General features: G+C 42.2%; 1 protein-coding gene across 3 annotated transcripts in view; it reads left to right on the plus strand.

The window, feature by feature from the left end:
- The first annotated feature begins 3171 nt into the window (after nucleotides 1–3171).
- The window catches only part of stam (signal transducing adaptor molecule), a 68191-nt gene continuing 54827 nt past the window's right edge, over nucleotides 3172–16535 (plus strand). The window contains exon 1 of one of the 3 annotated variants that reach the window (XM_033015253.1): nucleotides 3172–3606. In XM_033015253.1, the coding sequence (XP_032871144.1) occupies nucleotides 3567–3606 (40 nt within the window). In that variant the 5' untranslated portion in view covers nucleotides 3172–3566. The remainder of the gene's footprint in view (nucleotides 3607–16535) is intronic. The other 2 variants (XM_033015260.1, XM_033015245.1) reach the window with 2 other exon arrangements.

Below are 16535 nucleotides of genomic sequence, written 5' to 3' on the forward strand. Positions count from 1 at the left end.
AGAGATGCTGCCTGACTCACTGAGTTACTTCAGCACTTTGTGTCTATCTTTGGTATAAACCAGCATCTGCAGTTTTTTATTTTTGCATAATGCCAGAGATGTTTTGTAGTAAATGCCTACTATGTTCTGTGTGCTGAAGCAAAGCAAGAATTTCATTGTCCTATACAGGGACACATGACAATAAACTCACTTGATGTAAAATAAAGTGTTTGCAAAGTGACACTAGTGTTTCACTTAAATGCAATCTTTTAGGAATTGTAAATAGTTATTTTTATGCTGATTACAGAGAAAGGGACCATAAAGAACTTATTTCCATCGAAACTACAGACACGCTGCAGAAAAGGCACCATGGAGAGAGGGCACGGACACAAATCTGGACGAAATGAATAACAGCACACTCCAGGGTATATAACAACACCATATGATCCAATGTTTGAAGAAGTTCTGTGCTGTGGGGAGCTCCAAGCCATTGTGAGATATGAGCTAATCAGTCTCACAGACACCACAGCTTTTTGGATTATGGTGCATAACATAGAAACATTGCAAATATCTAGGGAAAACAGTGATGTTTTTTTCCATAGATTTTGAGTAATGAAAAGCTGATAAAAACATGGAAAATAAGTGCAGTAGTAAGCCATTTGGCTCTTTGAGCCAGCATCGCCATTCAATGTGATCTGACAGATGTTCTGAAGAAAACATTTCACTTTCTTCACATCTCTGCTGTAGAATTTATTTTATTTATGATTTATAAGCAAAGTTTTTAGGTTATACATTTTTGCACCAAATGAGATTAGTAGTTGTGAAAATTGTTGTGACTGACACCAGACAAATATCAACTATGCTAAGCGGATTTGTGCAAAGAAACCCCGAAACCAATTTCCAGATACAATTCTAACTACTGGGAATTATTACTGACGTGAACTAACCTCGGGAAAATTGCATTGATTGTATTTAAAAAAAATACACAAATGGATCTATTTGAATTGTCAACTAGCATGAATTCTGTAAAAATAAATGAATTATGTTGCCACTTTATGTGGATCCAGTCTGGGAGTTATCTTTTTCTACTCAACCAGCTTAGTTAATGGTGGTGCTGTTGAGCCATTTTTGATGTTGTGTACGATAGACCCCTTACGTTCTGCTTCTGCTGTTCTTAATGGTTCTTTGAAAAAGTGTGCAACATTGAAGGAATACTGATTCAGCAGCTGAAGCAGGATGGTAGGTGATAATCAGCAGCTTTCTCTCTCTGTATTTTTCCTTACACTGTATACTTTTTGGGGGCTAGGCTTAATTTAAAAAAACTCCCAGGGACTCTCTTTTCCAAATACAATTCACTTTTTTCTCTGAAAAAGGGTCTTGACCCGAAACATCACCCATTCCTTCTCTCCAGAGATGCTGTCTGTCCCGCAGAGTTACTCCAGCTTTTTGTGTCTTTCTTCTTTTTTTCGCATTTATGTTATACCCAGGGTGGAGCAGTATGGGATGCATTCAAGCATCAGTCTTGATCATGTCCACAAATCCCAGTGGAGAAGCTGAGGGAAATGTTCAAGATATGGAGGAGATTACAAGAGATTACACTCAATGCAGAGTGTAAAAGAAATCTTGGCTGATCTCTTCACACTCTGGACATGAGATTTGTTGCTTGGACAGAGGGCATTGCCCAGATATAATGAGGATGGAAAAACTGGAAGCAACTATAGATACAGTGAACCAAGAAGTGTTGGGGAACCAAGAACTGGAGGGCATAGGGTTAAGGTGAGAGGGTGAAGATTTAATAGGAACCTGCAGGGCAACATTTTCACATAGAGGAAGAGGCTGCGGCAGTTACAATTTTCCAACATTTAAGGGACATTTGGACAGGTACATGAATGGGAAAGGTTTAGAGGGATATACAGGCCAAACGTGTGTCAGTGGGACTAGCCTAGATGGGCATCTTAGTCAGCATGGACGAATTGGGCTGAAGGATCTGTTACTGTGCTGTATGACTTGTGAATGACCTTACAAATCGTGAGGTGGGTGACATATAAAGAATATAATTGTATAGGTTTGGGGGTAAAGAGAGATGGGGAAAGCATAATGCTAACACAAGCCTAAACTAACAGAAGAATTTGATAATTTATCGCTATTCCTTTGCAAACATTGGACTTTGTGAAACTGGTGTGCTACAGTGCCGAGAACTACATTCTGCACTCTGTATCTTCCCCTTTGCTCCACCTATTGTACTTGATTTCGGTTTGATTGTATTTATGTATTGTGTTATCTCATCTGATTGGATAGCACACAAAACAAATATTTTCAATGTACCTCGGTAAACTCAACAATAATAAAACTAAACCTAAAATGAAGCTTAAAATCAGTATCAAAACACATGTTGAACCACCAGAATAGAAGAAATAGATAATCGGTTCAAACTGCAAGCCAGTGGAGAAGCTGAGGGAAATGTTGAATGTTGAAAGCCAGAATATTGATTTCTCTAACTTCAGATAGCCCCGGCATTCCCTCTCTCTCTATCACCCCACCCAAGTCGCACTAGCTTTAAGTTTTTACTCAACAGTTAACAATGGCCTGTTTCCTTTATCATCCTTACTTTCATTGTTCTTTATCTCTCTACATCATCGTCTATATCTCTCGCTTATCCCTAACCAGTCTGAAGAAGGGTCTCGACCTGAAGTTCCCCATTCCTTCTCTCCAGGGATGCTGCCTGTCCCGCTGAGATACTCTAGCTTTTTGTGTCTATCTTCAGGGAATAACAACGTTAGGCTGAAATGAGTGGGAAAATAATATGTGCAACATGGTTGGAAGACAAAAGGGAGGTAGTCATTGATGTATTTCACAACAACCCAAATGACTCTTTGGGGTCATACATAAATTTCACCGTTGAACTAAAATAAAAACGATGACAATTGTTGGAGACAGGTGTAATACCACACGTCAGCGTTGCTCCCTTATAACCGAATTGCGCGATTACATTGCTGACCTCCTGGATTCCGGGCCAGTAAAGAATAAAGACAACGGGGCAGCGATTACAATGAAACGAAACGTGCAGAATGCAGTCAGTTGTTGCAGATACGTGTTTTGTGTGATTGCATATATTACTTTACATCCCTGTGTATTTTCAAAGCTTATGGGAACAATTACCATAGCTGTCGCCTCCCCATCACGCAGTATTTTCAGGCAGTGCAAGAGGCGCCCTGATTTCCCAACATGCTGTGTTTCCATGTGTAGACTGTCTGGATTTGGGCAGCTGGGCAGCGTCGAGGGTTGGAAATGAATGCTGGCGGCTGTGGGAGCATGGGCAGGAGCTCGTGACAGTGATAGAACGGAACCCGGAGCTCGCGCCAGCGATAGAACGCGACCCGGAGCTCGCGCCGCCGATAGAACGGGAGCCGGGACGGCCATCGCGGGGAGGTTGGAGTGAAGTTGCCGCTGACTCAATCCTCCCCCCTCCCAGATAGTGGGAGAGTTCTGGCCACAGAGTGAGCCAAGAGGGTGGCGTACATTGAAACACTCCAAGGAACGGGAGAGCCCGACTGCAACAAAAACAAACCTACACGGACAAAATAGATATGCCTCTGTTTACCGCCAATCCGTTCGATCAAGATGTTGGTGAGTCTGGGAGAGGATCCGTACGAATGGCTGCTTTGAAGTCGGCGGTGGTGTACAGTCCCCTCCAAGCTTTTGTTCAGGCTCTGTTAATGCTGATAGATAGATTTGAGCCTTTGTTTCTGATGGCTGAAGATAATATTGTTGAAGTCCTGCTGAGTATTTGTCAATATTTTTCCCCCAGTAAAAATATTCATCGACACCAATCGTAAATCATTTGCGAGGACAGATTTAATCTAATCTAAGATTAAATGGTTTGATAACTAATCCTAGTTTCCAAGTAAAATATGGAACTTTTGCTTTAATGTATTAATGATTTAAAACCTCGCTTAAACTGAAAGCAATAATTCGTGAATGCCGACCATAATATTTTGAAAAATCACAGCGTGGCACAGGTTAGTTGGAGTGTTAACGGTGCAGAGAAGAAAGAAATTAACTGACGTGTAGTTTATTTTGAAATATTCGCAAATTATACTTCATTTTCGATTATATATGATATATATACATAATATATGCATTAATTCTCAAAGAACTTGTGTATAACAAAGAACAACGGACGCTGATTTAGAATTATTAATGACTGACGAAACACATTAATATTTCATCTTCACCTTCATTTAGATTTTGGAGCAAGGACCACTTTTCTCCCATCACCTAAAAATGGGTCGCTTCTTGGATGATATATTCCATGATGCCCTGACCACGTTGAATCTGGCTGAAATATGTTTATGTGTTCATAAGGTTAATTCCCGGGATGGCGGGACTGTCATATATTGATAGATTGGAGCTGCTGGGCTTGTGTACTCTGGAATTTAGAAGGATGAGAGGGCATCTTATTGAAATATATAAGAGTATAAAGGGATTGGACACGCTAGAGGCAGAAAACATGTCACAATGTTGGGGGAGTCCAGAACCAGGGACCATAGTTTAAGAATAAGTGGCAAGCAATTTAGAACGGAGATGAGGAAAAGCTTTTTCACACAGAGAGTTGTGAGTGAGCGTAATTCTCTGCCTCAGAGGGTGGTGGAGGCTGGCTCTCTGGAAGCTTTCAAGAGAGAGTTAGATAGAGCTCTTGGGGATATTGGAATTAGGGGATATGGAGAGAAGGCAGGAACGGGGTACTGATTGTGGATGATCAGCCAGGATCACATTGAATATGGCTCGAAGGGCCGAATGGCCTACCCCTGCACCTATTGTCTATTGTGTTATATTTATTTGCATTACATAGTTTGCTATAAACTTGCAGAGTATGTAACTGCATTTTGCTATTCAAAAATATTTTCTAATCTCTTACATAATTACAAAGTTGGGCATTATATCAAATCTGAAGGTAATGGCAAGAGGTAAATCCCTGTATTGTAATTTTGCCAAATTCGTGTGACAGATTGAATTACCTTAAATTATGGAAACACTAAATTTTAAAGTTGTTATTCCTGTATATATAATGGCATACATTGCATTAAAAATTTGCCTGTATAGAATAGCAATGTTCAAGTTTAATGTTTTTATTTTAGGACAGATAAGAGGGGAGTTGATGCCATGTGTGAAAGATAATAAATTACAGGGGAATAAGAAGAAGGGAAATGGACCAAAGGGACTGCTGCCCGTAGAGCCGGTATGGTCCAGTTGAGCTGAATGACCACCTCCTGCGTCATTATAAGAAAACATCGTAATATTTATGTCGATTGCATCAGCAGAGGGAATGTTTCAATGCTGCATAAGGTTTGGAATAACTATGGATGAAAAGAAGAGGGACGAGCACTTGGATTCTAACTGGACAGTTTATTGCTTTTTATTTAAATTATGTACTATTTTGATTATTTGCCCTTTAAAAAAAAATCGCTCTATGTATGTCAGGGACTACAGGTTGTTTGGATGCAAAAACTGAAGTGTGCTCTTAATTTGCTGCTATTCTTTCATTAATCTGGATGATGGATAGTTTGGAGATACTTGATTCCCACAATAAATATAATACCCGATCAAAGCAATGTAAGCAGTGTCATTTTAAAATCAGATTAATGGACTCGTAGACTTTTCAAAAATCTGGATAAATATTCTTGTGCAGCACCAGGAGTGTAGTGCTGTCTTTCAGAACAAGTTATACCAAGCTGCCCTATTAATTGATTGGGATCTGGATGTCACTCACAGGGTAGCATTTATTTTCCATCCCTAATTGTCCCAGAGAAGATGGTGGTTAGCTGTCACTTGAGCTGCTGCAGTTCTTCTGATGAAGGTACTTCCACAGTACTGCTGGATAGGGAGTTCCAGGATTTAGATTCAGTAATCATGAAGGAATGGCAATATATTTCCAAGTCGGGCTTGTGCGTGATGTGCATATTGTGGTGTTCCCAGGCATGTACTGTTCTTGAGTTTTTTTGTTGATAGGGGTCATGGGCTTGGATGGATCTGTCAGAGTAGCAACAATTGCAGTCCTTGTTGTAGATGGTAAATGGTGCAGCCACTCTCAGAATATGAGTCATTTGTGATAACTATCCTCTGACCTACTCTGGTGGCTTTGACATTTATATGGCAGATTCAGTTGAATTTCTGGGCAATGTTGACCCTCAGGATATTTGAGTTCACAAATTCACATGATAAGAGCAGAATTAGGCCATCCGGCCCATCAAGTCTACTCCATCATTCAATCATGGCTGATCTATCTTTCCTTCTCAACCCCATTCTCCTGCCTTTTTCCCCATAACCCAGTGCCGTCAAACTCTCATCATATGTCAATGAGGGGGACTTGGCAAAGGTGATGACATTGAGTTTGAAGGATGGATGATTAAATTCACTAATATTGGAGATGATAATTTCTTGGCACTTGCTTATTACAAATATTATGCCGATTCTCAGCCCTTGCTTGCATGTTGTCTTGGTCCAACTGTGTGTAAGCATTGACTGCTTCATTGGACAAAAAGTTGTGAATCGGTTCATTAAAGATTGTGCAGTCATGAGACAACATTTCCACATTTAATCTTTGATGGAAAAGGTCTTCAATGAAGCAGTTAAAGGGAGGGTTTACGTGGCCACGTAGTGGGACCCAAAGCAGATGAGAAAATTGAGGTAAATGTACAAGTTAAAGAAAATAAGTTCAGAGGCAGGAGATGTCGGGCAGGATATGAAGCAAGGAAGGTCTGATAGACTAAACTGCATTTATTTTAATGCACGAAGCCTGACAAGGTAAGGCAGATGAACATAGGAGCATGAGTAGGTACATGGAGCTATGATTATAAAAGGTATTTCTAGACTGTCAGCTCAATATTTCAGTCTGTAGAAGGTACAGGTATGATAAAGATGCTGGTAAGAGAGGAGGGCTTTCGTATTTTTTGTTCAGTAGAATATCTCCGCAGTCCTGAGAGGTTGTCATTGAGGCTCTTCGGTGGAACTGAGAAAGGGAAGAAATAGGTAGCAGGAATTAGTGGAGCAAATGTGTAGGGAGATCCCAGAGAGCTGGAAGAATAATAGAGCTTCCAGTGTAGGTGAGTTTTACTTCCATCATATTGACTGGGATTGCTGTAGCACTAATTGCTTGGATGAGATGGAATTTGTTAAGTATATCCAGGATTATATAGATGATCCACGAGAGTATGGGCAACATTGGAAATGAGGCAGGGCAAAGTGACTGATATGTCAGTGGGGGAGCATTTTGGGACCAGTGACCACAATTCTATTAGTTTAAAAATAGTTATGGAAAATGTTGATGATATTAGACAGGAACTTGTAAAGGTTGATTGGGACAGACTGTTTGCAGGAAAAGGGATGCCTGGCAAGTGGGAAACTTTGAAGGTGAGATAGGAAGAGTTCTGGGGCAACATGATTCTGTGATTCTATAACTCTGAGATGACTGGGTCAATCCCTGATCAATCAGGGTTCCCTAAAAGGGCCTGTCCCACTATGGCAACCTAATTTGCGAGTTTAGAAGAGTTTGCGCTCGCCACAAACTCGCAGCATGGTTGACACGTGGTCCTAGGAGGTCACTGTAATGCTCTTCACAGAATCATGTTGTCCCAGAACTCTTCCTATCTCACTTTCAAAGATCTCCCACTTGCCATTCATACCCTTTCATGCAAACACATGTTCACTGTCCTGAGTAACTCCTGTAGTGTTTTCCTGGTATTGGGATGACCACAGCATTTGTTGTTTATGCAAGGTATGATTTAGTTGTGCCACTATTGGAATGTAATCCGATTCATCCTCATTGACTTCAGTTTTATCTTGGCTTATGGACACTGCACTCAACCAAATACTGCCTTGATACCCATAAGACATAGGAGCAGAATTAGATAATTCGCCCATCGAGTCTGCTCTGACATTCAATCGTGGCTGATCTATTTCTCCCTCTCAAACCTGTTTTCCTGCCTTCTCCCTGTAACCTTGGATGCCCTATCTCCACGTTAAAAATATGCAATAACTTGGCCTCCACTGCCATCTGTGGCAAAGGATTCCGCAGATTGGCCACCCTCTGTCTAAAAAATACCCAGGGAAGACACTCCCACTCTTGTTCGACCCTTGGATCCATGTTTGGTACATGGGTATGATGGGGTATGGAATGGAGAGTTCTTGGCTAAACTCAAACTGGGTATTAGTAAGCAGGTCATCGGAGCGTAAATGCTGCTTGGTTGTCTTCGTGATTATTTTATGTAGATGATGAGCATGGATTAATTTGTGGTAATTCGCCAGGTTGGATTTGCGAATGGGACATACCTGGGCAATTGTTGGCAGTATTGTAGGTGAAGCAGCTTGGCAAGAGATGCAGCAGATCTTGGAACACAGGTCTTCAATACTAGATTCAGAACACTGGATGGGTTCATAGCCTTCGCAGTATCCCTTGTTCTCAGCAACTTCTCCATTTCATGTGGAGTGGATCAAATTGGCTGGAAGCCACTTCTCTAATGGTGGAGGTCTTAGAAGGAAGCTAAAATGCATCATCTACATGGCACCTCTGTTTGAACATTGTTGTGGATGCTTCAGCATAGTCTGTAACATTGATGCTTGGCCCCATACATCATCGAGAATGGAAGCATCCTCCTGTTAGTTGTTGATTGCCATTTATAATAGTGTGGCAGGGTTTAGCATTGATCTTATCCATTATTGTGAGTTTAGCTTTAAGGTGAAAGAGGCAAAGTTTAAAGGAGTTGTGCAAGGTTTGTATCTAGAAAGTAGTAGGTGCCTGGAACGTGCTGCTGGGGTGGTTGTGGATGCAGATACTATACTGACATTTAAGAGACTTTTAGATAGGCAAATGCAAATGCAGGGAATGGAGGGATTTGGATTATGTGCAGGTAGATAAAAGTTGGATCGTGGCATCATGTTCGACACAGTCATGATGGGCCAAACAACCCATGCTATGCTGATCTATGTTCTATCATTTTGCCTTGATTATTGCCTGCTGTTTTGCAGAATAGCTGGAGAAATTTGATCGTGTTGCTGTATTGAAGGAGGGCAAGAAGTTTTTTTTTCTCATTTTCTGGTTAATTTTTCTCCTATGTCTGCATAAAACACAATCTGGCCAATATCACATTGCTGTTTGTGGAACCCTTCTTTGCATAATTTCATGTTCTTTCACCTTGCATTTCAAAAGCCCTTCTTTGGCAGTAAACCTTTTAGTTTAGTTTAGAGATACAGCATGGAATCAGGCCCTTTGGCTCACCAAGTTCACATGGACCATTACCTGTACACTAGTTCTATGTTTTCCCACTTTTGCATCCTTCACGCTAGGGACAGGGCCAATTTGCAGAAGCCAACTAACCTACAAACGTGCATGTCTTTGGAATGTGGGAGGAAACTGGAGCACCTGGAGGAAGCCCCGCAGCCACAGGGAGCATGTGCAAACTTCACACAAGCTACATTCGAGGTCAGGATTGAACCACTGTGCTACCCCAAAGTCATGGTGAAATTTGTGAAAGACACAGTAAATTTAGAGACACCACGTAGCACAGATGCTGGAATCTAGAGCCAAAACCAAGCAGCTGACAGAGCTTAGTAAGACGAGCATCATCTGTGGTGAGAAAGTTTCAGGATGGAGAAAGAAGTTAGCTGATTTAAAGAGGATGAAGGGAGTGCTGAGATGGGGCCAGTAGTGAAAGATGAATCAAAGAGAGGTGAGAGATGATGGAGGCAGGTGAGGGAGGGGTGGAGCTTAGTTTGGGACACAATGGCAGATGGGTGATGGGTAGAAGCAGACAAGCAGGGCAGATGGAGTCCAGTATGGAAGGGATGTGTGATGGTTGAGACAGCTGCTGGAGGTTGGTAAGTGGGGACACAAGGTTGTCCAGCGGTATGTTTTTTACTCTATAACTTTATACCCTTCATGATCTCCTGCAATTTGACAATTCCACCCTGGGGAAAAAAAGTGTCTTGCCCTGCCTTTGTTTCTCATGATTTTATATGTTTGTATCAGGTTGTCCCTCAGCCTCTCTTGCTCCATAGAGTCATAGAGTGATACAGTGTGGAAACAGGCCCTTCAGCCCAACTTGCCCACACCCGCCAACATGTCCCAACTACACTAGTCCCACCTGCCTGCGCTTGGTCCATATCCCTCCAAGCCTGTCCTATCCATGTCTAACTGTTTCTTAAACGAAGGGATAGTCCCTGCCTCAACTAACTCCTCTGGCAGTTTGCTCCATACGCCCACCACCCTTTGCGTGGAAAAAGTTACCCCTCGGATTCTTATTAAATCTTTTCCCCTTCACCTTGAACCGATGTCCTGTGGTCCTCAATTCCTCTACTCTGTGCAAGAGACTCTGCGTCTACCCGATCTCTTCCTCATGATTTTGTACACCTCTAAAAGATCAAAGTTTGAAAAAATCCAAGTTTGTCTAAATTTTTCCGATACCTAATCCAGGCAGCATCCTGCTGAACCTCTTCTCCTCTCACCAAAGCCCTCCACATCCTTCCGGTTAAGAGTGACCAGAACTGCATGCAATGCAGTTTCCTTATTTGTCTCTATTGCCCTTTTTAACTAAAGTAACAGCATTAAGACTTATCCAGTCCTCTGGGACCTTGCCTGTGGCTAAGGAGGATATAAAGAACTCTGTCAAGGCAATCTAGATTATTGTCTCCCCACCTCGATGTCTTGGCATAGGTTTCATTAGGCTTTAGGGAGTTAGTCATCCAGATATTTTTCAAAAGACTCAACATCTCCTTGTTATCTTGTCCTAGCATATCAGTATACCCCTCCCTGATCTCACTATCTCTTGTGTAGTTCTCCTTTATAAATACAAATGCAAAGTACTCATTTAGTATCTTGCCCACTTCCTCTAGCTCCAGGCATAAATTCCCTCCTTTGCCCTTGGCTCCTACTGTCTCTGCAGCTATCCGCTTGTTTTTCATGTGTGTAAAATGTCTTGGTTCTACTTGCCAAGGACATTTCATGGCCTATTTCAGTCCTCCTGATTCCCTATTTTATTTTCTGCTTTCTGAATAATCCTCAAGGGTCCCATCAAATTTCAGCTTCCTGGAACTTACATGCTTTTTTCTTTTTAACAAAATTTATAATGCCTCTCATCATTCATAAAAACATAGAAAATAGGTGCAGGAGTAGGCCATTCGGCCCTTTGAGCCTGCACCGCCATTCAATATGATCATGGCTGATCATCCAACTCAGTATCCTGTACCTGCCTTCTCTCCATACCGCCTGATCCCTTTAGCCCCAAGGGCCACATCTAACTCCCTCTTAAATATAGCCAATGAACTGGCCTGTGAACTGTGGAATTCTCTGTGGCAGAGAATTCCACAAATTCACCACTCTCGGTGTGAAAAAAGATTTTCTCGTCTCAGTCCTAAAGGATTTCCCCCTTATCCTTAAACTGTGACCCCTTGTTCTGGACTTCCCCAACATCGGGAACAATCTTCCTGCATCTAGCCTGTCCAACCCCTTAAGAATTTTGTAAATTTCTCTAAGATCCCCCCTCAATCTTCAAAATTCTAGCGAGTACAAGCTGAGTCTATCCAGTCTTTCTTGATATGAAAGTCCTGACCTCCCAGGAATCAGTCTGGTGAACCACTCCCTCTATTCAAGATTCCCAAACCTTGCTTTCCTGTCATGTTTTCTTGCAAGAACACAGTTGGTCCTAAATTCTGATCAGCAAGTATTTAAAAGACTCCAACATATTATATAAGGACTTGTCCAGCCTCTCTAGATTTATGCCCCAGCTTCTGCCTAATACTGTTATAATTCCCACAATTTGGCAGTTCTGCCCGAGGTCCAGTCTTATTGTTATCCACAACTACCTAAAAAACTGAGGAGTATGATCACTACTTCCAAAATTATCTCCCACTGAATCTCCATTTGTCTACCCAGGCTTATTTCCTAAACCCATCTAAAATTCTGGCAATTAAGAAGTTTCAGTCAATAATGGCTCAATAGAAGTTAGTGAGAGACATGCCGAGCTTCCTAAGCCTTCTAGTGAAGTTGTTGCATTGGTGTGCTTTCTTCGCCATTGGTTTGATATGGTGAGTCCCAGTCAAGTTGTTGATGATATTTACTCCTTGGAACTTGAAGCTTTGAACCATCTCTACTTCAGCGCCGTCAATGTATACCAGTATATGTGTACCGCTTCACTTCCTGAAGCTGATCACTTTCTCATTTGTCTTGCAGACATTGAGGGAAAGATTGTTGTCTAGACACCAGGTTATGAGGTTCTCATTATAGACATAAAATGCTCGAGTAACTCAGCTGGACAGGCAGCATCTTTGGAGAGAAGGAATGGGTGACGTTTCGGGTCGAAACCCTTCTTCAGACGCCTTCCTTCTCCATCTCCTTCCTGTACTCCGTCTTGTCATTATTTGATATCCGGCCCACTACGATGGTGTCGTCTGCGAATTTATGAATTGAGTTGTATTTGTATTTGGTTGCACAGTCGTGGGTGTATAAGGAGTAAAGATGGGGGCTAAGAACCACAGAGGACAGGAGTTGAGGATTATCGTCGGGGATGATTTGTCACCTATCCTCACTGATTGTGGTCTGTTGGTCAGGAAGTCGAGGATCCAGTTGCTGAGATGAATGCTGACTCCAAGTTCCACGAATTTGGATGGGATAATGGAATTAAAGGCAGAGCTGTGGTCTATGAATCGGAGTCTGATGTAGGTGTTTCTCTTATCCAGCTGTTGGACCTGTTGTGGCGGGAGGCGAACTGCAGTGGGTCAAGATTGCTTGGTAAACTGGTTAATGCATCTCATAACCAGCCTCTCAAAGCACTTAATGATGGTGGAAGTCAAGGTCACTGAACGACAGTCATTCAGGCATGAGTTCTTGCTTTTCTTCGGCACTGGGATGATAGTGGTCTTCAAGCAGGTGGGTGCCTCAGAACAGAGTACGGAGAGATTAAAGATGTCCGTGAGCGCTCCCTCCCTTGGTCAGCACAGCTCCTAGGGATGTGGCCAGGGACTTTACGTGGGTTCAATCTCAGGAAGGCCGATCTAACTTCTGTAACAGCAACCCTGGGAAGAAGCACTCTTGAGTCTGAAGGACGGATGTCATTGCCCCGCTGGCTATCTGTTCAAAGCGAGCATAGAATGCATTAATTTCATCAGGTAGGGCTGTGCAATCACCAGCGATGTGCCTGACTTCGCTTTGCAGCTAGTTATAGCATTCTGACCTTGCCACAGTCTGTGGATGTCTGAATGATTTTACTGGGACTCAAGTTTGTCCTGGTGTGGATGGACACTTGAAAATGTGACAATGGAATTGTGAAAAAGGAGAAATTAAGACACTTTTAAAAAATCTTTTAAAAAGGCCGAAACTTTGCCTATTTCCTTCGCTCCATAGATGCTGCTGCACCCGCTGAGTTTCTCCAGCATTTTTGTGTACCTTCGATTTTCCAGCATGTGCAGTTCCTTCTTAAACACCTTAATTTTTGAATATTGTTTAAAAACGACTTTGGTAAATTTGAAATTAGAAAGGGGGAAATTGTTAAGAGGTGCGAGTAGCTTGAGAGTTGCTTCCATATCCAATAGAATGGGGAACCACGTAAATAAAGATATGACCGCTGACTCGGAAAGTCCGTTACAAGAAATATGGAGTGAATTTCCACAAAAAGCTGACCGATTGAGAATTCTTTCCGGAGTATTAAGTAGAGAATTAGGGAGTGAATTATGGCCCAAAGGGGGCATAGATACAGTAAAAGGATTGAAATGCATTGAGCAGATTGTCTGGCATTGCAGCAATAATTAATTGAGTTGTGGAAACATTATTACGAGGAACAGAAAGTGAATAGAGCGGTGGAAAGAATGGCAAGTTGGAAGGAAGCAACTCTAAAGCGGGGGATAAAATTAGAGGATACTGAAGCATTTGAACCACCAGGTAGCCTAAGGGAGGAGCCTGAGAGTATTAAAGATAAGCAGAAAAGAAAATCTTCCACAAAGAAACTGGCATCCATAAGTTTTAAGCGTGAGGATCCGATGGTTGGCACTGGGTACGAGGGGGATGATGATGATTGTTTAGAAGATTGGGAAAGTGTTAAAATTAGGAATTCACTTCCACCACCTTATTCATCTTGCAATCCCCATGTCACAGATACACATTGTGGAGCTTGTGAACGGAATAGACAATTAGATTCCATGGCACAGACTTCCTTAAACCCGACCGCTCCATCTATTGCAGATAGTCCTAGAGTTCACAGTACCAGAAGCCAGACTCAAAAAATAACTCATAAGGAGAAAGAAGAGCGTATCCCTTGACAAAAAGGACAAGCAGTTAGAGAAGGAAATAAATCATTTAGAAGATACCGTGAACCCCCTGGTGAAGGGGAAGATACATCTGGGAGTGAGACAACCATTGAAGATGCTAAGGTAGATCTTGAAACTAAACAAACAACCCTTAGACAGTTCCCTGTAATGGAAATGCCTAATCCTTCTTTTGATCCAACCAGTGCAAATAATTCCTGTACAATTAGAGTCTATTCCCCATGGAAGCCTAACGAGATGATGGATACTGAGTTGGATGATCAGCCATGATCATATTGAATGGCGGTGCAGGCTCGAAGGGCCGAATGGCCTACTCCTGCACCTAATTTCTATGTTTCTATGGCTATTTTTAGTCAAATACCCGATAGTAGGAAATCATCCGCTTCTTTTGTGGATCACTTCAATCAATCAATCAACCTTTATTGTCATCTTGCAAAGCAACAGTTGTACAGTGCAAAATGAGAAGACGTTTCCCACGGAATACCGGAGCATCTCACATAAAACTTAAACATTTCACACATACTAAAAACAATCCAGTCCCTGATAAAACAGTACGAGTAGTTAGAAAGTGCAGGTAAAAACAGCAACATTAAAATACAGTAAAAAAAAAAACCATAAGAACTACAATGCGAGTTTATCACGCAGATTTATGGGCGGTGATCCAGCAAATAATTACCCCAAGCGAGCATACCAGGTACCTAACGAATTTAGGACATCCGTAACATGAAGCTCTCGCAAATATAATCGCAGACAATGGTGCAAGGGAAGATGCTGTTTTAACAGCCCTTGCAAACACCCTTCAAAAACCAATTGATTTGGCCAGAATACTAGATGTAAGAGCAAAAAGGGGAGAAGGAGTAGATGAATTTTTAGAGCGATTCTCTGAATTATATATGGATCAATCGGGTGACTTAAATTACAGAAATTGAGTAAATCCCCTCAATATTGTGCCCTCTTATTGAATTGCCTTCCCACCAACGTAGCAGAATCCATCAAGACCAATAACATGGACTGGACAGAAAACAGTGCCAGTCAAATGGCTAGGGCTGTAAGATATCACTGGAGGGACATAAAGAAGCAGGGTAGCCCGCCTGCAGTAAAACAAAAAACTGAATATGTGATCAGAAAAGAAGTACCACGATTCGACCCTGAACCATGAATCCCCCGAGTACCAACAAACTGGACTGGGAGAAAATAGTCCCGTAATATCCAGACCGATATTATAGAGAAGCATCTGCCCTAGTGCCAGTCCTCCAAAGACCAGGTTCGAGGACATAACAGCCATCAGGAATGGGCCACTGTAAAGGGCCTGTCCCACTTTCCCGAGTTATTCACGAATTCTCCTGAGACATTCACGAATTCTCCTGAGTTTTCAAACTAGCAGAATGTTCGTAACGAGTCCGTAGGAGGCCGTGGATATATCGTAGCGGCTCGTTATGCCAGCCGTTGGTACTCGGGGCATCAGGTAAGTCGGGACGTTGTTTCAGCATGATGAAAAATTTCCACGAGTAAAAAAGAATAGCCCCGAGTACCTACGGCTGGCATAACGAGTCGCTACGATTTATCCACGGACTCCTACGGCCTCCTAGGGACTCGTTACGAGCATTCTGCGAATTTGAAAACTCGGGAGAATTTGTGAATAACTTGGGAAAGTGGGACAGGCCCTTTATAATTGCGGAGGGGTAGGTCATTGGAGTAGGAGGTGCCCAAATAAAGAAAGGAACCGAAGAGGGGGTCACAGAAGAAATTTCCAAGATCAAAGAGACTAGAGGGATCAATGGGATCCTAGAGAGCACAGAGGGAACTGGCAGGAAAATCAAGAGCCGAGGGGACAAATCTCCTTTCCCCAGAATAACCCATTCACACGCCTATGATTAGCAAACCTAACAGTGACTAGATGCAAGTCTGATGATAAACCTATGTTGTCTCTTCAGGTTGAAGGTAAAATCTGCACCTTCCTAGTAGACACAGGTGCATCCATGTCATCTCTTCAATCAATTTATAATTTACCAGAATCAAGAGAAGTTCAGAACCTGTCTGGGTTTCAAGGCCAAGTTTACCAGTATCCCATCTCTGAGCCAGTCAAAGTAGTATATGGAGGAAAGGCAATCAAACATAGATTTGTGACAACTACTGGATTAGATTGCAACCTGATGGTGAGAGATCTACTCTGTGCTTTCCAACTAAAAATAGAATGTGGCATAATGGTGACCTCCTGGGCTCCCATACGACAACGTTACACCATA

The sequence above is a fragment of the Amblyraja radiata genome, chromosome 2 (assembly GCF_010909765.2).
Source record: "Amblyraja radiata isolate CabotCenter1 chromosome 2, sAmbRad1.1.pri, whole genome shotgun sequence".
Taxonomy (NCBI): Eukaryota; Metazoa; Chordata; class Chondrichthyes; order Rajiformes; family Rajidae; genus Amblyraja; species Amblyraja radiata.